General features: G+C 39.7%; 1 protein-coding gene across 2 annotated transcripts in view; it reads left to right on the top strand.

Moving 5' to 3' along the window:
• The window catches only part of LOC120303772 (chloride channel protein C-like), an 80,464-nt gene that overhangs the window by 22,068 nt on the left and 34,707 nt on the right, over positions 1-23,689 (top strand). Inside the window, exons 7-11 of one of the 2 annotated variants that reach the window (XM_039333542.1) lie at positions 1,976-2,170; positions 3,975-4,072; positions 4,974-5,074; positions 10,124-10,295; positions 11,253-11,424. In XM_039333542.1, the coding sequence (XP_039189476.1) occupies positions 1,976-2,170; positions 3,975-4,072; positions 4,974-5,074; positions 10,124-10,295; positions 11,253-11,424 (738 nt within the window). Of the gene's footprint in view, positions 1-1,975; positions 2,171-3,974; positions 4,073-4,970; positions 5,075-10,123; positions 10,296-11,252; positions 11,425-23,689 lie in introns of both variants that reach the window. The other variant, XM_039333541.1, reaches the window with a different exon arrangement.

Genomic DNA, 23,689 nt, shown 5'->3' with positions numbered 1-23,689 from the left:
CTCTACCTGGGGCTGCGCTTGAGGTGTATCCAGAAGCTTCAGCTGTGCAGAATGTGGCAGTGTGGGTAGTTATTTGTGCCCCTAGAACAGAACACTTTATATTTCTGCTCTATGATCTGCACTGATTACTAGTTTGCTTCCAGGTCCAGTTCAAGATGGACCTTTTTGCCTTTAAAGTCCTTTAGGCCATGGGGCTGGGTTATTTGATATAGTATCTGTTCCCAAGTAGATCTGCTGATCCCATCATATCTGGTACAAGAGGTATGTTGTGGATCTCATCTGCCAAGGAGCTACACCTGGCAGAATCCAGGAGATGATTTTTTTCTGCCATGGTGCCCACTTTATGAAACATTATCCCCTTTGAAATGAGGTTGGCTACATCCCTATTAATTTTCCATAAGTCCCTCAAAATTTGGTTATGTCATCAGGTCTGGGAGTCTAAAGGGAATGGTGAGATGTTAAGGTGGCTCTACTGTTAATTAATACCTGTTGCTCTCTCCTTGCCTTTAATTATAACTTTAATATTTTTACTTGTTTTTATATCACTGTTTTATAGGAGTTTCTTTTATTGTACACCACCCAGAGTCATGTTTCATGAGATGGCAGCCATATATAAATGATGAATGAATGAATGAATGAATTGGAAATACTGTGTGGACTACCATGTAGCAATCTAATGAAGAATTTATGTGTGCATATTGAATTGTGGCAGGGTAGCCAACTCAACCATTGGAGAATAGGATATAGATTACACCTGCCTCCCCATTTTCTGTTGGGCAGTTATAGAGTGCTTTTAAGTGAAGCTTTATTTTTAATAAGTCCTCTTAAGCACATGATAAAAGTATTAATTCCTAACAGAAAAGCAGCTGTTAATTTATTTACTTCCTTCGCATGCTTTCTCCATTCACCAAAAAACAAAACAAAAGAAAAGAAAAAACCTGCCAGAATATTGATTGCCTTTCTTTAAACTAAGATAGCTTTATAACTTCTCTTCTAGCCATCTCAGAAATCTCACTAAAGAAAATTTTGTAACAATTTATGCTTGGAAAAGAATCATCATTTTAGCCAGCCAATGAAGAACCTAATAGAACGGAAGCCAGTGAGGTGGAGATCTCTGATTTTCATGCCAGAGAAAGGTATTTTGTAAACAAGTGACAGATGGTAGGAATATCCAAAACTGGAAATGAGCAGCTACTCAAAAGATAGAATGAAGCAAACCAGAATTTAAACCATAAAGCTAGAAAGGAAAGTTCTGGCATACTTTAAATTGGTGGTCCCCAATCTTTGTAGATTGGTCGCTTGGTTGGGGAGGGGGAAAGGGGAACTGGGCTGCATGAGTAACAGGCTGGCGTGTGCGTGCACACAGCCCTTGCATGAGTGGTGGACTGGCATGCACATGTGCAAATGATGGGCTGGTGCACACCTGCATGAATACCATCTGGCCCGCCGCTTGCGCAAGTTGAGCTGTGTGCGCTCTAGCCAGCCACTTGCATGGCCCAGTTCTGAAAAGGCCACTGTTCGGTAGTAGGCCAGGGCCTGGGGATTGGGGACCCTGCTTTAAATGGAAAATTCTTTCTATTTATGGCTTTCTATTTCTCCACAATAAATCTATCCCTCTAAACTTCTTAGGTCTGCTTGGGGATGTGGAGAGACTGTCATACCTGAAACAGCATGTATGAGTTTATCCAATAGGTTATTTCAATCAGTTCTAATATTATCAATTATACAATCCCATAATAAGAATTTGTATTTTAATCTTCAAGATAAGGAGGACCATGGGAAACAATGAAAGTTCTGGAAAAAAGACTTTGGTGATGACCTATAAACTATTATAAGAACAAACTATTTTTATGTACCTAATTTCATTTTATATGCAGAATGGTTTTCATCATGTACCTTTTATCCTGGAGGCTGCTATGTATCAAATAATTGGCAAAAATTACAGAACATTTTATTTTGTTTCCTTTCTATTTAGGTAAAGAACTTACTGGATATGAGCGTGTTGGCCTTTCTCCCAGCCATCTTTCTTGGAATACTTGGGGGTCTTTTAGGAGCTTTTTTTGTTTTCCTGAACATAAGGATTAATAAAATACGTCTGTGGTTCTTCAGCACAATTCAAAAACCATCCCTCAGAAAATGTATCAAGCTTCTCGAATGTATCCTGATCCTTGTAAGTATTGAATGTTATTTTGTTGAGCATTCCAAAGACATATTTATACCACATTCAGAATGGTAAGTCATAGATATTTAGTAATTTATTAATGTAGGCTTTCACTGTTGGACAACTTTGGGCTTCCAGGTTTAGTAACCATGGTCTAAACAACAGATTTCTTAACATTTTGCCGGCAGCTGTGGTCTGCTATACAGAAGATTTCTTTTGAATATGCCAACCATAGTTGCTGGCAAATATTCGGAAATCTGTTTTCTAGACCATAATCATTAAGCCCTGAAGTCCAACATTAAATTGTTGGCCTATCTTCTTCCAATATTTTGCCCTCTTTCTGAATTTTCTCGAAAGCTGGCTCACTATCAGTTGCATTTGGATTGAAAATTGCAACCTTTGAACAGTAGTTCTTTAATCAGTAGAAAATACCATTAATACATTGATTCATAATCAATGTATTTTAACATATTTTACTTTACTATATATATATATATACAAATTAAAAGTAGTTTGGAGTAAAAAGACACAAAGATACCAGTTTGGTCTAGTGGTTAAAACACTAGACTAGAAACCAAAAGACCGTGAGTTAATAGTCCTGCCAGCTGGGTGACTTTGGACAGTCACTGTTTTGCACCCCAACCCACCTCACAGAGTTGTTGTGAGGGAAGTAGGAGGAGTAAGGAGTAAGGTAGATTTGCCACCTTGAGTTATGTATAAAAATAACAAAGGTGGAATGTAACAGATGCCAATATAATAGAGATAACAAAAATTAATTGCAAATATGTTCTTCTTAAAACAACTTTCATTTGCTAATCCTTATATTATGAAATAGAAAAACTATTAATAAAAATAAATTCAGAAATGTTCTTTCCTTGCAAAATTCCTTATCTGTTTTTATTACAAGGAAATCTAATATTCAGTTTTTAACAAAATAGGGTTTCCATGATACCGGTGAACAGTTGAAAGATCTGGAAATATTACTTTAAAAGTTCAAGTTTAACACAATGCTTCCATTTGAATTATATTTAAGAATGAAACTAAGCAAACATAATCAATAAACATTGATTATGAATATAGGAATATGTAAATGTATCATTGAGAAACATATGAATTGAATTGAACTTTATTTGGCCAAGTGTACATATATTACACTACATAAAGCGTACTTAAAGCACAAAATACCTTTCTTTCTGTAAACTGATGTGACCAGATAAGTAGAAGTACAATTCTCATATACTCCCAAACTTGTTGATTAAATTCAGGCCAAATACAAAGTGGTGTTTTGAATTAGATTATTATCATCAAACATTGAGTTGTAACATGACCCAATTTGTCAGTTAATTGTGTTGCAATTTATTTTAGATGAATTGAAATTTCCAGACCATTTTCAAAAACAGATCTTTCTCCTCTAATGAAGTGCAATATTCTTGTCTCTCCCAATCCAATGCTTTCCATTATGCCACACATGGAGCCTACCCTTCCTATTAGGCAGTGGCATTCAAAAATTAAATTTTAGTATCTCTAGAGGGCAACAATTTGCAGAAAACTATCAGCCTAAAGACTAGCAAACGAATAAAAATAGTTTTGATTGTTCTAGTGCTATGAAGATTATTTTTATTGGATTATTGCCTTTGATTTTAGCTCTTACATGAGCTTAAATGCCCCTTTCTGAAATATTTTGTGAATCTGATAGGTAAATTGCTTGATCTAGGTTGTGTGAATATATCTGTAGATGTTCCTGTGGTCTGAACTGGCTGATTTTAGGCTATCATTGAACATTTCTTTCTGTATTTTAAAATACTATATGCAGATTTTGACTATTACTGCTACGGTCTACTTGCCATATTTTTTTCACTGTACTCCTGTCAGGAGGCTGCCAGCATCTGATCTAACTAGTAAGTCTCAGAGGTAAGTAGTGAAGGAACACGTATATTAAAATATCTCCTGGCTACTTCAGTTTGAGAACTGATTCAATCATGTAACTTCAAGGCATGTCATATGACCTGGGTCATATATTTAGAGGGATAGTCCATAAACATATTTCACAGTAGATCCTCAGGAAAGGGAAGGTACACTCCCTTCAGATATACAATATTGTACTTCTCATAATTAGAGATTCTGTAACGATTTATGACAATACCAGCATCCTTTCAGAGTGATGCCAAGAAGTATGAAATCAGGCACTTTTATGGCCTGGCAGGAATCACAGAAAAAAAAAAAACCAGTTTTCGTATGCAGGTTCCTTAAATAACTGCAAAACCTTTGGTACTTGAATTGTTGACATCAAAACACAAGAATCCTAAAGAGCCCTGTCTTCTGGATTAGGAGGTGAGGAGGCTAATTGCTGCATACATAGCAATAGGAAGGTTATATCATATATCCAATTAAGCCTCCCATTCCCCAAAGGTGATTAAAAAATGTAAGAAACAGTATACATACAATAGAACATACCAAATAATCACCAGTTTTAGAATGATTCACTGAAAAACAACTTTTTATTGAATAGGGAGATGAGTGACTTCACAATGCATAGAAAAAAAACCCTAGGTAGGTGAAAAATGTATTCCACCCCAACCACCAGCCATGTGTTTAACTGGCATTGAAAGCAGTTTGTTAACGATATTGCATCTTTTGGTTCAAGAGATTTAGCTTAGATGAAATCTTGCATGTGAAGAACTTTGGAAGCACATTAAGAGCTTCAGATATACTGTCAGGAAAGGAGAATATGGATAATAATTGCCTTAGCACCTGCATTATATATTCTTATCCTGAACTGATTATGATTTCTTTCCATTTTGGTTATAAGCAGACATCATCTTAGCTGGCAAATATGCAAATATAACTGTAAACCAGCCACTTTACAAGATAGATCAAATGAAACAGAATTTTTCAACCAAACCTTCAATGAAGGTAAGAAAAAAAAAATCTCCCCACTTCCCTCTCTCTGTTCAAGAACTGTTTTGCTTAAATCTTCTTCTACAAGATTCACCTACAGATGTTTTGTAGACTGGTCACTGATTGTAATAAAAACCTATCAGTTCTGACGTTGTTAACCTTGGTTTTCATCAATATTTGGATTCAAATTATGCTATATTGGGAATTTGTGGACCTCTGTAAAACATTCTAATCACACTATATTCTTTCAATATTTTCTCTCAGAACAGGGATGGAGAACCCAGCGGTCTTTTCCCTATTTTGTAATCCCAGCTTGTACCACCAAAATTGCTAGTAAAACTGATAATTTCCAGTGCTGTCAATTTTCTCCTTTGGTCTAAAAGGAAGCTAAATCAAATCTTTATTGTAGTTATTAACCAACACAAAAAGTAAAGGTATTATTTTAACTGAAAGAAATTTAAAGATAAAATGTTAATAGCTGACCCGATAAAAGCTAAAGGGATAAAAATAAATGATGGGGTAAGTTAAAAACAGAAATTTTAATTAAAAGAAAAAGCTTTAGCACAATACAAGTGGTTTTGGCTAATAAAAACAACAGGCAATGGTCCTAAATCTAATGCTAAAAGACCATAATGAAACATGTTCAGCTGCTCCTATTTACCATGTGCCTCATATACAGCGACACATAATCTAACTATCTTATAACTCGTGTCAGATAGCAGGAACTGTACATATGGTTGGATGGTAAATTCTGTGACATTATTCAGAAGTGGAATAATTAGGACTCTATGGCAGTGGTGGCGAACCTATGGCAAGCGTGCCAGAGTGGGCACTCAGAGCCCACTCTGTGGGCACGCGCGCCTCAATTTTTGGCTAAGTTTTCAAAGGAAAAAGCCATTTCTCGAGCCCCTTCCTAGCCAAAACAAGCCTCCGGAGCGAGTGCGCTGTTTTTAGCTTTGAATTATATCAAATCTGACACCAGAAACAGACTAACAGATGACCTAAGTGCTGCATGTGTTGCTCTCAAACTTACAAAGTATGAGCCAAGGTTAGACAAATGATCAGCATGCATACAACAGCAAAAATCACATTAATTGTTCAAAAGCGTGCCAAATGCAAACTTTTTACCTTTCAGTAAAAAGTTGTTTGTATCATTGAAAGCTTTGTTATTCTGTTTTTCTTTTAAGACAAAAGATGTTAATGTACGAGTTGTTTTTTTCTAAACTAAAACCTCAATATTCAGATTAAATTGCCATGTTGGCACTTTGCGATAAAGAAGTGGGTTTTGGGTTGCAGTTTGGGCACTCGGTCTCTCAAAGGTTCGCCATCACTGCTCTATCAAGACATTTCATTGGGCTGCCATGAAAGCCCTTTTATGTATTGGAACATCCAATTTCATGAGATATGCAGCTGATGCCATGATGTATCTAAAATTCTCAGCTTTTAAAATTTGAATATTAGAGTTTGGATTAGACTCCCCCATAGAGTCTAAAAAAGAATTAAAAGTAAAAGCCTGAAAAAATTGGCCCAACCCCTTGAAAAGATCATCTCATCATCAGACATATCCTATGGCTATTAGAGTCAATAATAATGATAGCAACAATAGCAGTTCTGGTCAAAAAGTTGCTTCTCACTCTCGTATAGGATATGTGAATTTACTATTTATGTAAGACATTAACCTAAATAGCAAAGTCACATAGACTTGAACAATTTGCTTCCAGAAGTTGTGGGTGCTCCAACACTGGAAATTTTAAAGAAGATATTGGATAACCATTTTTCTGGGTTTCCTACTTAAGCAGGGGGTTTATTTATTTATGAGACTTATATACCGCTTTAAGTGCAAGCACTCTCTAAGCGGTGTACACCAGTAAGCAATGTGTGTATATATATATATATATTTGTTTTCTGAGGTTTTCGCGGGTATTTGTATATAGGTCTTTGGTTGTTCGGGTTTTCTCCCGCGTAAAATTGGAAGTGTCTTGGCAACGTTTCGACGAAGTCACATTCGTCATCTTCAGGCTGGTGATTTTAGCTTCTTGCTTTGAGCAGCAATGTGTGGTTTTAGCTGTTTCTTCCTTTTAACTGCCAGTGAGGGTATGAACTGATTGGATGGGAGCTTGGCTGTGTTCTGATTGGGTGGAGGTGTGTTCTGAATGGTTAGGGGCTTGGCTGTGCTCTGATTGGCTGGGGGAGTGTTCTGTTTGGTTGTGCTCAGGTTAGTCTGAGTTGCAGAGGGGTTTAAGATTTTGGGGTTAGGGAGTCGTTTGTCAATAAGGGCAGGTTTCCAAATGGCTGGTAGGCGGGAGGTATCATCTCGCTTGTTCATGCTGTGTGGGCGTTTTTCTATCTCGATGGCTTCTCTGATTATTCTGTTATTAAAATGTTCACTTTTGGCAATGGTTCTGGTATTTTTAAAGTCAATTTCATGTCCTGTGGCTTTAAGGTGTTGGACCAGGGAAGATGTTGGTTCCTCTTTTTTGACTGAGTTCTTATGTTCTTCAATGCGTGCACTTATTCTTCTGTTGGTTTGTCCGATGTATGTGGTGGGACAAGTGGTGCATGGGATTTCGTATACTCCTTGATTTTCTAATTCAATTTTATCTTTGGGGTTTCTAAGGATGGTGGATATTTTTCTGTTTGTGCAGAATGCTGTTTTGATGTTGTGTTTATGGAGGATCTTACTGATTCTGTCTGTGGTGCCTTTTATGTATGGGAGGAGGGCTTTGCCGTTTTCTTGTTCTTTGTCTTGGATTTTGGTGGGGGTTTCTTTTTGGATTAGGTTTGTAATCTTATTTCTATGGAATCCATTGGATGTTAGTACATTGGTGAGAGTGTGTAGTTCGGGTTTTAGGTGTTGTTCGTCAGCTAAGCGTTTTGTTCTGGAGATGAGTGTCTTGGCTACAGAGTTGATCTGTGCTGGGTGGTGGTGTGAGAGAGCGTGCAGATAGCGGTTTGTGTGTGTTTTCTTCTGGTAGATGGTGTGTCCTAGGGAGCCATTGGATTTCTTGTAGACTAAGACATCCAGGAAGGGAAGTTGGTTGTTAGCTTCTGTTTCCATGGTGAACTGTATTTTGGGGTGTAGGCTGTTGAGGTGTGTGAGGAAGTTGTCCAGTTTTTCTTTCCCATGTGGCCAGATTATGAAGGTGTCGTCTACGTATCTGAGCCAGAGTTTGGGTTTGTGATCCGATTTTTCTAGAGCTTGGGTTTCAAAGTGTTCCATGTAGAGGTTGGCAATGACAGGTGAGAGGGGTGATCCCATGGGTGCTCCTTCTGTTTGTTTGTATTTTTGTCCATTATAGATGAAGTATGTGTTGGATAGGCAGTGGTTGGTCAGATCTAAGATGTGTTTGGGGGGGTTATATTTGTTTTGAATAGCTGTCAAGGCTTCTTTGATAGGCACTTGGGTGAAGAGGGATATGACATCGAAGCTCACTAGTAGGTCGCTGGGCTGTAAGTTTTGTTTCTTTATGATCTCTATAAACTGGAATGAGTTTTTTACGTGTGAGGTGATGGATTCTGCATAGGGCTGTAGTTGTTTGGCGAGAAATTTGGCTAGGTTTTGTAGAGGTGAGCCTATGGAGCTGACTATAGGTCTGAGTGGGGTTCCTTCTTTGTGTATCTTGGGGAGACCATAGAGTTTAGGGCATCTGGATGATTTCTCTCTGGGAATGATTCTTTGCTGGATCTCTTCGCTAATGGGGGAGGCTTTTATCTTGGTTCTGGTGGTTTTTTCCAGGTAGGTGGTGGGATCTGTATTTAGGGGTTTGTATGTGGAGTCTTGGAGTAGGTTGGTTAATTTGGTTTGGTAGTCAGATGTGTTCATAACCACCGTGGCGTTGCCCTTGTCTGCTGGTAGGATTATTATGCTGGTGTCTTCTTTCAGGTTACGTAGTGCTGTCTGTTCCTCTTTGGGTAAGTTGCTTTTGGGTGGCTTGCTGGTGCAGAGGATGTTGGTGATTTTGAGTCTGATTTTGTTAGCGTCATCGGGGTTGATTTTGGTCAGGCTGGTTTCAACTCCACATATAATGGTTTCAGTGGGGATGTGTTTGGGAGCGACTGCAAAGTTGAATCCTTTGGAAAGGACATTGGTTTCGGCTTTGGTGAGGATCCTATCTGAGATGTTATGCACTGTTTGTTTCATGTGTGGCTGTGAGGGAGGAGGGGTTTGTTTCTGGCGTTCTTGTAGTCTTCGGAGTTTGTTGGTGTGTGTATCTGTCTTGAGGGTGGTCTGTGTTTCGGCTCTCCAGACGGCGAGTTGTTTGGATTTGTCCCAAAGTGCGGGGTGGATCTTGTTGCTGAGTTTGAGGTGGAGTGTGAGGAGATCTTTGTTAATTCGGTCTAGGAGGAATCTTTTTGTGTGAAGTTCATTTCTGATTAGGGCCAATTCTGTTCTTTTCAGGATCCGTTTGGTGGCTGCAGAGTTGGAGTGGAATTTCAGTTGGAAACATGTGGGGATTTACCCTCACTGGCAGTTAAAAGGAAGAAACAGCTAAAACCACACATTGCTGCTCAAAGCAAGAAGCTAAAATCACCAGCCTGAAGATGACGAATGTGACTTCGTCGAAACGTTGCCAAGACACTTCCAATTTTACGCGGGAGAAAACCCGAACAACCAAAGACCTATATATATATATATATATATATATATATATATATATATATATATATATTTGCATTGCCCCCAACAATCTGGGTCCTCATTTTACCTATCTCAGAAGGATGGAAGGCTGAGTCAACCTTGAGCCGGTGAGATCTGAACCGCTGACCTGCTGAACACAGTCAGCTAAAGTGGCCTGCAGTACTGCGCCATCTCCAAGGTCCCTTCCAACTCTGTGATTATGTTATTCTATTGACATCCTTTTGAGAGAAAACATAGATAATTGCAATAATAGTAACAATAGCAACAACTGTGTACAATCTGTGTCCATTTTACTGAGCGTAATGAACTAAAAAGAAAAGAGGAGGAACCATAATGAATGTGATGTGTATCTTTATGTCTGTGTGTTTTACAAATCTAGATTATGAACTCTTCTCTATTCTGTCTCTCTCCTTCCAAATTTAAAGCTGCTGCCCTCCTGGTAGAAAATGGCATGAAAGGAATCATGTACTTATTCAGACGTGGGACTCATGAGGAATTTGGATATCCCTCTCTTTTTATGGCACTTCTTCTCTATTTCTTGTTGTCCTGCTTGACTTCGGGCTCTGCTGTTGCAAGTGGCTTGGTTATACCTATGCTGTAAGTATAATATTCATTTTCTATTGCTTGGGGATGCTGTCATCTCTGCTAAAAAGCAAACTGGGGAATAGGGCACAAAGATTAAAGAGACACCTAAATTCTGTCAGGACTTAAATGATGCTATCACCTGTCTTTTAACTTTCCCAAAGTTTTCTCCTATTACAAAAAAGATGTTTTCCCCCCATCTTATTCTCAACATTTCAATATTTATATATTTCTTTTGTGGCTGTTTTTGAGCTACACACATGTTTTGTTATACATACCTTTCCATAATATCATTCATTGCTTTTGCTTCCTGAACTGAAGAACAACCTGTGGGAGAAGTTCCTTTGTAACTTAACTATAGTTATGGAAGCATCAGGACACTTTTCAGTGACATCTGCAGAGATGGCCAAATAAGTTAATATGATGAAAACAGTGTCAACACTGTTAAACATCATCTGTTTGATATGTGCTTTGGGACATCAGATATAGGTCCTAAAGGGGCAGAACTTACAGCCCAATGCTGCTTTCATAATTTTGTAAAAAAAAAACCCACAAAAAAACAGCGTGGGCTTTTTAGGGGAATTATTGTGCAATAAAATACAAAATATTTAAAAATATTAATTAGTTGATTTAAACATGACTCCTAGTTGCTACCTGGATTTATTCATATAATTTTCTCAGCAACAATAAAGAAATGGTTAGCCACTGACTTTATTTTTTTTTTTTTTTACTTCCCAATTTAACCTGTAGCCTTCCTGGTGTTCTAATCACTTCATCCAAAGTTAGCCAGAAGCCAGCCTTCAGTTGCTTTGTTGCCAAATTAATCTTCTGTTGAGAATCTTCTATTCCCAGCCACAAGATTTTAACCAAAATTTTCTCATTATAAAAAAAATCATTTATTAATCAAATAAGCACAATCTGAAGCATTTTCTGTGTAGAATTTTCTCATATTCTTTCTTTTTTCTTCTGCAGATACATAGGAGCTTTATATGGGAGAATTGTTGGCTTGGTATTAGTTTCCATTTTTGGAATTCAGACTGATGAAAGTCATGCATGGATTGATCCTGGATTGTTTGCTGCAATTGGAGCAGCTTCCTTTTTCAGTGGAGTTTCAAGACTAACAATATCCCTTACAGTCATCATGGTATGTTTAAGATAATTTTTAGAAAGACTTGTTTGATCAAAAGCCTTAGATCAAAAGACTATTTGATGAGGTGTTGCCTGACTGGGAGACTAACAGTGTGGGAATGAGTGGCTGGAATCATTAGATTTTTGCCCTGAAGAAGTTATTTTTAATAAGAAAGTTTGGAAGATTTTTGCTGTGCTGGGAAGTGGTAATGAGAGACTTACCGGCTTCATCCAGGCGTTGCTATTTGGGTGAAAAATAACTGTTTGATGTAAAAAGAAAGTTATGCTCACAGGTCTGTAATAGTTCTTTTTTTTCTAGCTTATGTTTATATACAATATTGCTTTTCACAAATTGCCTCCATAGGCAGTACAATAATTGAAAACTACATTAAGTATAGTATAAAATATAAAAAGACACACAAAACAATATAATGTCACTTTAGAATAAGCATAGCTTTTAAGATGAATACCATTGGCATTCAAATTTTTGTAACATGGCTGATGATGTCTAGAATTGCCTTAAATTCTGACCAAATGCTAGGATTTGAGGGAATATCACATTTCTTAAAGAAACTGATAATTAGTTACCAGATAAATGTTTTTATACTTTTGACCAGGCATTAAGGGTAGAGATATTATAAGAAATTTGGGGAGAAGGCATAAGACTTAAATGACCCGGGGGCATTTTAGACCTGAGGGGATGGGAACCAAATTCTTGGTTATCATAATCAACATCTTTATAGATTGAGAGAATGTTCTTAAGAAAGCTGCTTCTTGTGTTTGAAGAGTCAATAGCTTACCTTATTTCAGTCCCTGATTTTGACACTGGATCTAGATTCAAACAAATAAGTCTCCAAGGTATATTTCTCTGCTTTGAAAAAATCTAAATCTAGAAGACATTGACTTCCCAGTAATAAAATGCTTTTTATATAGCAATTATGTCTGCAATGTTTTTTTTGAGATAGAATATAAGCATTATTTATCCTGGACTACTTTATCAATGAAATAACGAAAGGATCTATTTGGGTTTTAAGACAGTCGAAACCCTAATTTCAATATCATTTTTCTGGAAATAAAATATCTGAAGAGCAAAACAAAACCTTCATCTGAACATTGTTCAGGAATGCTATGTTCAGTGCAACCAACTTCCTATGAAACATTCAGAAACAACTTAATATCCATAGTAGCAGAAAATGATAGCAGCAGCATAACAAATAATATTCACTCTGGCATCCCAGCATTGCACATATAGCTCCTCTAGATGGCAATTATAACATTTGTGAGTCTTTTTTATATATATATACTGGGAAGTAGAAGTTCAGTTCATGGCCTTCCAAAGTAAACAGAGGCATCATATATTTTTGACAATGGTAAAAGAATTTGAACACTACAATACTGTAGTTGAAAAACTAAACTGTAAATGCACACATTTCTTTGTCTGATAGATTCCAAAATAATTTTGGAATGTTTGTTTTGGCTTTTTGCATAATCGTTCAGAGACTATAAGAGATGGAGAAATATGAAGTATGGATAAGCAATGCATGGATGGATGTAAAGGAAGAGCTGTGCATGTAGTGATATGAATGTATTTGGGGATATAGCTTTCATTCTACTTGTGCAAGCCTTGGAATCAAAAATGTTGCTTATACATTTCTTAAGGGCTCAGTTGTTGGTAACTCTTATGGACACCTTTTCCTATATAAGTACATAACTTTTATGTTATTCTTGCTTTGGGGTAAACAATGTGCAAAGTTCAGAAAAGCCAAAAAAATTAAAGCTTGAGGTAAGAAACAGATATAGCTAAATGTAGTTTACATCAGTTCCATTTGTTATTTTTCCTTTATATTTTTTATCCTTAGAAACTTTCCATCTTTATACAACAGTTCATATTTTTTTTAAAAAAAAAACTCTGTTTTTGAGAATCTAGCTACAATTTTCTCAGTCCTCTTTTTTCTCTTGATCCATTCACTCTTCCTTCACTTTCTGTTTTCCACACTTTTTCTTTCTATGCAACTAAATTATCTCAATGTAGCTCTTTTGCACCGGCCACTTATTTTTGTATTTAGTCCATATTCATTTAGCACCTATTATTTTTTGTTTTGTCTCTTCTTATGCACACTTAAATCACCCATTTCCACAGCATTCAATCAGTCTGATGTAATGGTTAAGGTGCTGGCCTAGAAAACAGGAGGTCTAATTCTACTCTTGCCCAGATGGGTGACTTTGGGCCAATCACTCTCTTTCAGCCCAACCCACTTCACGGGATTGTTGTGGGGGAAAATAAGAGGGGGGCATTATGCATGGTCACTGCCTTGATTTATTTATAAAGTAAAACAGATAAATAATCAAAGAAATAATAGATAAATAAATAACAAATAAACATTTATGTTCCTAATGATATACCCACCTCAACCTCCTAAATGAAAGGAGGAATAAAAATCATTAAATAGCAACTTTAAAGTATTCTGATAATAGACTTAACTTTAAGATGTACTGTATATTTATTCATGTTTTCTTTTGTTCTCTTCCCTCATCTCTTGTTATGAAATTAATCATAATTTTGTTTCTTTTCTCTGTTCAATGAAATGGGCTCCACCTCTGCGTCATTTCATTCATTACCTGCTTCATGCTGATATCCACCATGGATATTTATCCAGTTTTTGTTAAATAAGCTACAATTGGCTCCTTTTACTCAGTATACTGAAGTATAACTAGACAGACTACTTAAAAGCTATGTGCAGTGGGATAAGTCAAATAATAACTGCAGGGACTTTAAATGGGATGAAGTCTTCAAATCAATACATTTTATTAAAAGGCAAAAGCTTTCATAAATTATAGTTTACTTCATCAGATGATTGGTATAATAACTGATTTAAGATTTAATTAAGAATGAAGCAAGACTGGGGAGGGGAGAGGGTAGTTATGCAGGTTACATGTAAGACAAATTATAAGTCCTTTCATTTTGCAAGTATATTTTGTTAAAAATCCATTGAGTTTGTTTAAACCTTCTGAGATAGCCTTAATTTTTTTAATATTACCCATCTCACATGTAAGAGTGCAGAGAAGAGCAACAAAGATAATTAGGAGGCTGCAAGCTAAAACATATGAAGAACGGTTGCAGGAATTGGGTATGTTTAGTTTAATGAAAAGAAGGACTAGGAGTGACATGATAGCAGTGTTCCAATATTTGAGGGGCTGCCACAAAGAAAAGGGTGTCAACCTATTCTCCAAATCACCTGAAGGCAGGACAAGAAGTAATGGATGGAGCCTAATCAGGAGAGAACTAACCTAGAACTAAAGAGAAATTTTCTGACAGTTAGAACAATTAATCACTGGAACCACTTGTCTCCAGAAGTTGTGACTGCTCCTAAGCTGGAAGTTTTTAAGAAGAAATTGGACAATCATTTGTCTGAAATGGTATAGCATTTCCTGCTTACGCAGGGGGTTGCACTATAAGACCTCCAAGGTCCCTTCCAACTCTTGTTATTCTCTTAATATTTATCCAGTTTATACTGGATGGCAGAATTTCAGAAAAATTAACAATTGGCTTTTGCAAGAGAGTTGAGAACACAGCTGATCAGTCAAGAGTACACCAATCATCTGATCTGCAGCTAGTGGTGCAGCAGTGGTAACAGTGTCAGCAGTGTTGATGCTGGGGGTGGGTGGGGGAGGTTATTGGATTTCCCCCCTCAAAGAGTCAGGTGTTAATCTTTTACCAGGACATAACTACCTGTATCTACATAACCACTTGTCCATCTTGTAGTGACGGACAAGGGAAGAGGGCGATGCCCATGTTGTTGTTCTACAATTTCCTTCTATGGAGGCCTGATTAGACCAGGCAGCTGTAGCAGCTGCGCCCGGGTGGAATGGGCCGTGAAATGCCTAGGAGCTTGCAGTGACTGAGATTGGTATGCCAGAGAAATACAAACTCTAATCCACCTGCATATTGTGGTTGAAGAAACCTTCTGATCTGGTGATGAAGGGTGATAGGACACAAACAGAACCTCTGTTCTGTGGAAAGATGAGGTTCTCTGTATATAACAATATAAGCCCTGCGCACATCCGATTTGTTCCACTGAACCTCTATGTCATTAGATGGGTTAGGACAGAAGTCCGGCAAAACTATTTCCTGAGATCTATGATACAAGGACTTGACCTTAGGCATGAAGGAGGGGCCTAGCCTAAGGGTTACCCTGTCCTTATGGAAAGTACACAGGTCCTTCCTCACTGAAGAGCAGCCAGTTCAGAGATCCTTCTGGCTGAAGTTACAGCAACAAGAAATGCCACCTTCATCGATAACTGTTTGAACAAACCAGTGTCAATAGTTCAAAGGGTGCGAGACAAGAGCCTATAAACCTGATGAAGATCCCACGAGGGATATCTATGTACCGTTGATGGTCTGACGTTGTTAGCTCCTTTTAGGAAGGAGTGTATCATAGGGTGATGTGTTAAGGATTCATTGCCGCAGGAAATAACTGTGGCAAGTGATGCTACCTGCCTGCGGATGGTGCTTGTGGAAAGCCCTTTGTCTAGACCATCCCTCAGGAACTCCAAGATAACTGGCATTGAAACCGCCAAAAGGTCAATTTTTCGAACTAAACACCAATTACAGGAGCCTCTCCACGTGGCATCGTATATTCTATTTGTCGAGGGTCACCTGGATTGCTGAATCATAGCTATGACCTTCAATGAATATGAGTCTCGGCCTAAGGCCTGCCTCTCAAGTGCCAGACCGTTAACTGGAGCCATTGAGGGTCTGGATGGCGTAGTTCCCCCTGAATGTGGGAGATGCAATTTGCTGGGATCCTCCATGGAAGGGATGCGGAGAGCTCCATCAGGTCGGCGACCAAGAGCGTCTCGGCCAATGCGGCACAACCAGGAGGACCTCTGCTCATTTGTGAAGGATCTTCCTGATCGTGGCAGGGGAGGGAAGACATAGAGCAATTCCCTGGGCCAGGGACTGCGGAGTGCATCTGTTCCCTCCGCTGATGGAGATGGGAACCTGGAAAGGAACCTGGGAAGTTGTGAGTTGATTGGGAAGGCAAAAAGGTCTAAGGTTGGGGAACCAAACCTGTCCACGATCTCTCTGAACACCTTCGGATCCAGCTGCCATTCGGAATGGTCCACGGTTGCTCTGCTCAGTGAGTCCGCCTGCTGGTTGGTCACTCCGGATATGTGCTCCGCCCTGATGGAGGCAAGATTCAGTTCCGCCCAGGACCCCAGCAATTTGGCCTCCTGCATGAGAGGCCTGGACCTTGTCCCCCCTTGTCTGTTGACGTGGGCCTTGGCTGTAATGTTGTCGGTTAAAATCAGGACATGTTGGCCCTGTACTATATCGGTGAATCTCTTTAGGGCCATATGTATGGCTCTGAGTTCCGGCCAGTTTATATTGTCCTTTAGGTCCTGTTTGGACCACTGACCTTGAGCCCAGTGCGTGTGGAGGTGTGCCCCCCCCACCCAAACAGGCTTGCATCTGTGGTAATGGTAATCCTGTCTGGTTCTAATACTGCTCCCCATGACAGCGCCGGGGAGTCCCACCATTGAAGGGAGTTCAACACCGACGTGGAACTCGGACCTTCTGGTGGGATGTGCTGGTGTGAAGTCTCTGAAATGGAAGGAGAAGCCATGTAATTCTCTGGCATGGAGGCGTGCCCATGGCACAATTTGCACGCAGGACACCGTCTTCCCCAGTAGCTGTGATAGGGAGGTCAATGTGACTACTCTGTCCCTTCAGATCCGACGTACAAGAGTGTGAATAGTTCCTTCGGTCCTGAGATAGGTAGACCGTACAATTGTCCGTGTCTATAACAGCGCCCAAATGGAGGAGCCGGGTTGTTGTATGGCTTTTCTGGAAATTAACAAAAAACCCGTGCTCCTGAAAGACCTTGATGGCTAGGGCGAGGTCTGACTGAGCGTTTCGGAATGATGATGACTGAATTAGTATGTCATCTAAATAGGATTGAATTCTGATTGGAATTTGTCTAAGGTGGGCTGCGAGCACTGCCAGTACCTTGTAAATACCCTCGGTGTCGATGAGAGGCCAAATGGTAGGGCTCTGTACTGGTAGTGGCATTGGGCATAGCTGAATCTGAGGAATTTACGGTGGTTAGGAAAATGTCTCAGTTAGGTCTATTGAGGTAAGAAAGTCACCTTGCCTTGCTGGCCAGGGTTGATTGAAGTGGTTGCATCTTAAACTTCTTATACCTCAAGTAAGGTTTAGACCTTTCAAGTCTAAGATTGCCCTCCAGCCCCCCAAGTCTTAGGGATGACGAAGAGGTTTGAGTAAAACCTTCGTCCTTCTTGGTCTTGTGTACTGGTTCAATTGCTCGTATCTGTAATAACTGAGCTATGGCCTTTGACATAAAGTCAGCCCAGGACATGCTCGTTGGGATAGGGCAAGAGTGGAATTTGTCAGGTGGTTGAGAACAAAATTCTAGTCTCAGACCTTGCGTGACGGTGTCTAACACCCATGCATCTGTAGTGATGGCTGTCCAAGTGCTGGAATAAGGGGCCAGCCGGCTTCCTATGGGAAGTGAGACTGTGAGATCACTTGCCTCGTTTAGAGGAACGGCCCCCCAGGCCTCGAAGGGGCCTCTTGGCCTGGATCTGTGGTCTGCTTCTGCATGCTGAACGATCCCCCTGGGCCCAGTCCCAGGATGGAGCTGGCCGAAAGGCAGCCTCCTGTAACTGCTCTGTGACATGAGTTAACCAGAGTTTTACGTTTGTCCTTACCTTCAGTTAAGTATGGTTCTAGTGACTTACCAAAGAGATGTCCACCTGTGTAAGGTTTAGAGGCCAGACGCCACTTGGTCTTGGTGTCTGCTCGCCAGTTTCTGAGCCAAAGGAGCCCTCGTGCGGAGATGTCTGCCGCGATGGTCCGGGCCGTGTATCTGGCCATGTGCAGGGAAGCGTCGGCTAGATATTGAGACGTGGCCACGAACTTACCCAGATTTTGGTGAGCTCTGAGCTGGTCTGGAGGGATCCTGTCCTGGAGCTCACGTAACCCAAGGGCTGAAGCCCTGGCGAAGAAGGCCATGGATGTTGCCGCCTTTGTTGCCCAGGCTGATGCCAGATGGGAACTACGCAATGCGGAGTCAATCTTTTTATCGTCCGCTCTAAGTGCCTTTCCCAATGTTAGCATTGGGAAACAATGAGTTCAATGGCTCATCAATCTCAGGGACCTCCAATAGGGAGGTCAGAGAAGGGGCAACATTGAATAATGTCTTCTCTATGGCACCAGGGCTTGAGAGGGATCCTAACTTCTTCCATTGCTTTTGAACCTATTGAGAAAAGGGGGGGCAGGGGATATGGTTCTGAGAGACTGAGGGCTCGTATATGTAACATGGGGACCCTTGGATGTTGTAGGTGGGCCTCCTGCTCTTGAGGGAGGTTTGCAGTTGTGCAGGCCTTGATTAGCAGGGAAATAAAAGTGAATGGTCAAAGAGACCGACAGGAGGGGTAGGGTCAGATGAAGTGATACTTTCATCCTCTGACATAATCAGGCCCGATGGTTCAGCCCCTGTTGATTCTAGATTTGATGAAGGTTCATCCATGATATCTGGAGATTGGAATGATACATGGATTGTTGGGCGTGGGAAGCCATGAATTGACCCACAGCCTGAGCTATCATGGACTGATGATAGTCCGGGATTAGAGTCTGGTTCTCAGGGGGGTGAAGCCCTGCTGCAGTGGGGGTGAATGTGGTCTGGGGGCCCACATTAAGGGTGTCCTGGCTAGTCAAGCCTGTCCCTGGGCCCGCCTTTGTGGCTGATTCTAGTTGGGAAATTCCCCTGGGGGGAGACCAGGCCCTTGGGGCTGAGGCACAATGTGAGGAAGGGGTTCAAAATTGGGCCTTCCCGTTGTGCCTGTATGACCTGGGGAGGCCGCTCTCAGTCTTTGGGACTCCTCCTCCCTCATCTGTGGTATATTGGACTCCCTGCTTGGCCGGGCTTGCTTGGTGGTGCTCTTTCCACTTGCCTCTGTTTGATGTTTCCTCTTGGCCGGCTCGCTGGTGGTTTTCTCCGCCATGATGAGTCTGCTCTGGGCTCAACCTTAGCAAAAATGCCCCCCCCTCGCTGTTGTAAACTTGCCAAGGGAGCCGCAGAGATGATTCGGACCGTGAGGGGGGTGGGCAGGGGAATGGTGGGCACTGTGTCCCTTGGGAGCGAGCTGGCCCTCCCCCAGTCCAATCCGCTGTGGAGATGATATAGTTGAATCTCGAGGCCTCTGCCTCCGGTGATCATACACTGCCCTCAGGAATGAGTTACAGGCAGTCTGGGCCTCAGTCACATACAAAATGGCCGCCGTGAGTCAATTCAAAATGGCGGCCGCAGAGTTTGCGCCAAAAAAACGGCCGTTAGAAGAAGGCCTTGAGGCCTGAGGCCTAAGCTGTGATGAGCCCTCGTTCCGAGAAATTGCTTGGGCTCCTAACGCAGTGAATGGATTCCAAAAAAAGGCCATTAGAAGAAGAAGGCCTTGAGACCTGTGGCCTAAGCTGCAATGAGCCCTCATTCCGAGGAATCGCTTGGGCTCCTAACGCAGCGAATGGATTACAATTAGGTGAGCTGAAGGAGGCTGAGGCAGGCCGAGGCCTAGTAAGGCCTCCAGGCTCTGAAAATTGGATTGGTGCCAAAAACTTTCTCCTGCTGCTGGGGCGGTCTGCTGAGGCCGAGGGACCTAGAAAAGGCTCCCTCCAGGCCTGATGAGCCTCGTCGTCCTTTGCGGAGCCCCCCCAGTCAATTGGCAAGCTTACCCCTGCCTCTAAGGCCTCCAGGCTCTGGTTAGAAGAATGGAGCCTCTGATGCAGAGGAACGGCCCCTGGTAGGAGATTTCTCTTGCTTGAGCAAAGAGACTAAGTCTAAAACTGGGGTGCAGTTGGCACAGAGGGGGCGCTACTAAATTTCAGACTTAGTCTAATTGGAGCAGATAGATTAAGACAACCCATCCGTGGGTTCTCCATCCAATCATGCTGGAGAATATGTATTTAACCAACCATGAATCTAATAAAGTGAGCTACAATTTATAAACCTTATGCCTTTTAAATAACATTTGTTAGTCTGACCACCAACTACCAAATTCCTGATTTTGACCTATGGCAGACTAACCCATACACTTTCCATAAATCCGATTTTATAGAAATTGCTTTTTAAGGGAGATTTAGCTTTTGGTTAAGCCATGCGTTTACTTATATCTTGTTTATTCCCATTTTCTAATCCTTTACAAAGGTAATTTAAATATAATGCAGGAAGTGTAGATTATTCCCTGCCAATGTCCTTGAAATCATCTCCTGACCACTTTTCTCCCTTTGTGTGAAAACAAACATATGAAGGGAAAAAACTGTGATCATTCGGGGCTTTTCCAGAAGCCTTCCAGAGTAGTAATTTATAGCATAACTCGGGTCTTACTCTGGAAGTAAATCACTATTGTAGACAGGCTTTATATTGCCATAGCAGTAACTTGATGAGGCTAGTCTGGAAGACTTCCTTGGCAAGAATACAGCTTATCTTCATTATTTGTTCAGATGCACATTGAATTAAAGATGGCAAATTAAAACATTAGTGCCTGCCATTCTATAATACCTACCACTTCTAAGTTTTACCATACTTTAGGTTCTGTGCCCCAAAATTCAACAAAAAGATATTTCCTTTCAATATAATTTGATGGGATGTTTAAATCTCTGATATAACGCTAAGTAGTCCAGAACTGTGTTTGCGTGACATACAAAGCCAAAAGATTTACAAAATCCACCACCCTCCTTTGTCAGGCCCAATTCTTTAATCACAGTTTTATGTTTACTCATTGTGAGGACAGTTGCTAGTAGACTTTTAAAATAAGTAATTATTTCTATAGAGAGAATTTAAGAGAATCCTTCACATCTGCTCAGAAACCAGTCCCATTGGCTTTATGATGTCTTTTTAAAAGTATAATATTTTATTCTCAATCTGTCTGAGTACAACAGCAGAGCTATTGCAAGAGAAAGTGAAGATTGTTTGCCAACTGACACTTGATTTTGTCTTGTACAAAGAAGGCCAATTTTCCAGCTGTTATTTCTGGCTACAAATGTATTTGGCTTTTGAAATTTACAATGTTTTTCTTCATCTTATTTGCTCTTCATTCTATTTTATCATCTAAATCCAGTTACTGCCATCTGTACTAGTAGATTATCACTTACTTTCCTGTGGGATGTAGTCCTGCAGCTGTAAGGATTGCAGTTTGAATTACTACTAAAAATGTAGCAGCATTTTACTATTTCCTTTGAGTTTTGTCAAAAGTGCAGTGTGAATAGTTTATGAAACTTATATTCTTCTGCAAAGAAACTAAAGAAAACTAGCAACCTATGAACCTATGCAGAAGTAGCAAAACAAAAAGAGGACATAAACAGGAAACACAGGAAGATAGATGTGTTGGGAAGCATTTAAAAAGAATCAAACACAATAATGTAAAGACAAACAATGAGAAGCACAAACTGAGATACTTGTGGGAACAAGGAAATGAGCCTAGCAGACCTCATCCTTTTCAACAGCATGGACTAATATCCACCATCTCAACTGTATTTGGTGGCAGTCTTCTCTTGATCCTATCAGTCCACATTATCTATCATCATATTTTCTATTTCCATCAACCTTATCAATATATTTTTCTATTCTGTCTTGTTTCAGAGGCTCAACATATATATCTATTTCCTGATCCTAGCCTCAAGAGACAATTGTTTGGCACAAGACCGAAAAACCGGAATGGGACAACTTGTCACAGCCCACTTGCTGTGGCCACCTCTTCACGGCCACCTCTCCACAGCCAACTCTCCGCAGCCAACTCACCATAGCCAACTTGCAATGAGACAACTTGCCACAGGACAATTTATCAATTCAATTTAATAATTAAATAATATTTATTTATTTATTATTTAATTATTTCAATTTATTTAAATAAGTAAATTGTTTTAATTTTTGTCATTCAGATTTCATTTTGTCCTTCCTTTTGCATTCTTTCTTTAATGATTCTATTCCACTATTTCTTTGATATCAATGTAACTCTTGTCCTGCAGTGAGTTGTACTGCAGCAAGTTGTCTGTGGCAAGTTGTCCCATGGCAAGTTAGCTGCAGCAAGTTGACTGTGGTGATTGCCTGTAGTAAATTATCATAAACCCAGAAAGACTGGCTAATTTTGCAGCCTATGTTACTGTTTCCAATTTATAATATAGTTCATAGGATCTATGCGCTTTTTCTTGATCTGCCTCAATTATTTAACCTTTATATCTATATATTACTAATGGAACATCTTTGCTTTATATGTTCTAATATTTCTAATCATAAAAATATCCTTATTCTTCATAATCTTATCTATCTTTGCTTTCCTCCATAGAATTAATCTTCCCTTTTCTTCTCCAGTATACTTTCTATCTTTATCTATTCTTGAACCCAAGAAAACAAAATTATCTTTATTTTTTCACCATCCATATGTTGGATGATCTTAATCTTTTTACCATTAACCCAGATGTATTTCCATATTTATTTTATAACAAACTTTTCTAAATCTTCTTTATTTTTAGGTAACTAAATGGTATCATCTGCATATCTGAAATACTGTAGTTCATGCTTTGCCTGCTTGTTTTCATTTCAGCTGTCACTAATTCCATTCTTATAATAAATAAATTTGACAATTATGGGGACCATTTGAATTCTTGTCTTATTCCTTTACCTATTGTAAGCCAACTCAAACTTTCTAATTTCACCAAGCATAATTCTTATTGTAACTTTTGTTGATGTTGAAGGTTCCTCAGAAGAATAAGCAGATGTTCAAGCACTTCTATTAGTTTTAATATATGTCACATTCTAACATGATCTAAACAAACTAACTCTTTGACAAAGTCAATAAAACACATGCAAGTTTATTCTTCACAATTTCATGGTCTCTCCACAATTTTGTTTTAATGTTAGCTATCTGATTTCATGTCTATTGGTTCATTTGCTATTTTCTTTTACCATGTATGGCTTTTTCTTCTTTGACTTTAAGCAAAACTTTGCTTGCACAAAGAATTAGTGTGATACTGAAGGAAATTACACATATTCTCTTGCATCTTGCTTTTTCAGCATAGGTATATAATTGATTTTATCCAATGATTCGAAATGTCTTCATTTGCATTCCAATCACAGGTCAGTAACATTCTGTTCTTTTTTAATTGAACACCTCTTACAATTTGCCACATTCTTGTTTTGTGTTGACATGGAGCTGTTAGCACTTTAAAGCTGCAGGAGAAAATGAAGTTATATAGTGACTGTGAA

The sequence above is a fragment of the Crotalus tigris genome, unplaced genomic scaffold (genome assembly GCF_016545835.1).
Source record: "Crotalus tigris isolate CLP2741 ecotype Arizona unplaced genomic scaffold, ASM1654583v1 scf7180000024506.7606697, whole genome shotgun sequence".
NCBI classification, from domain to species: Eukaryota; Metazoa; Chordata; class Lepidosauria; order Squamata; family Viperidae; genus Crotalus; species Crotalus tigris.
Note: the sequence above shows the minus strand (reverse complement) of the source record. Positions and strands in the feature narration are given on the sequence as shown.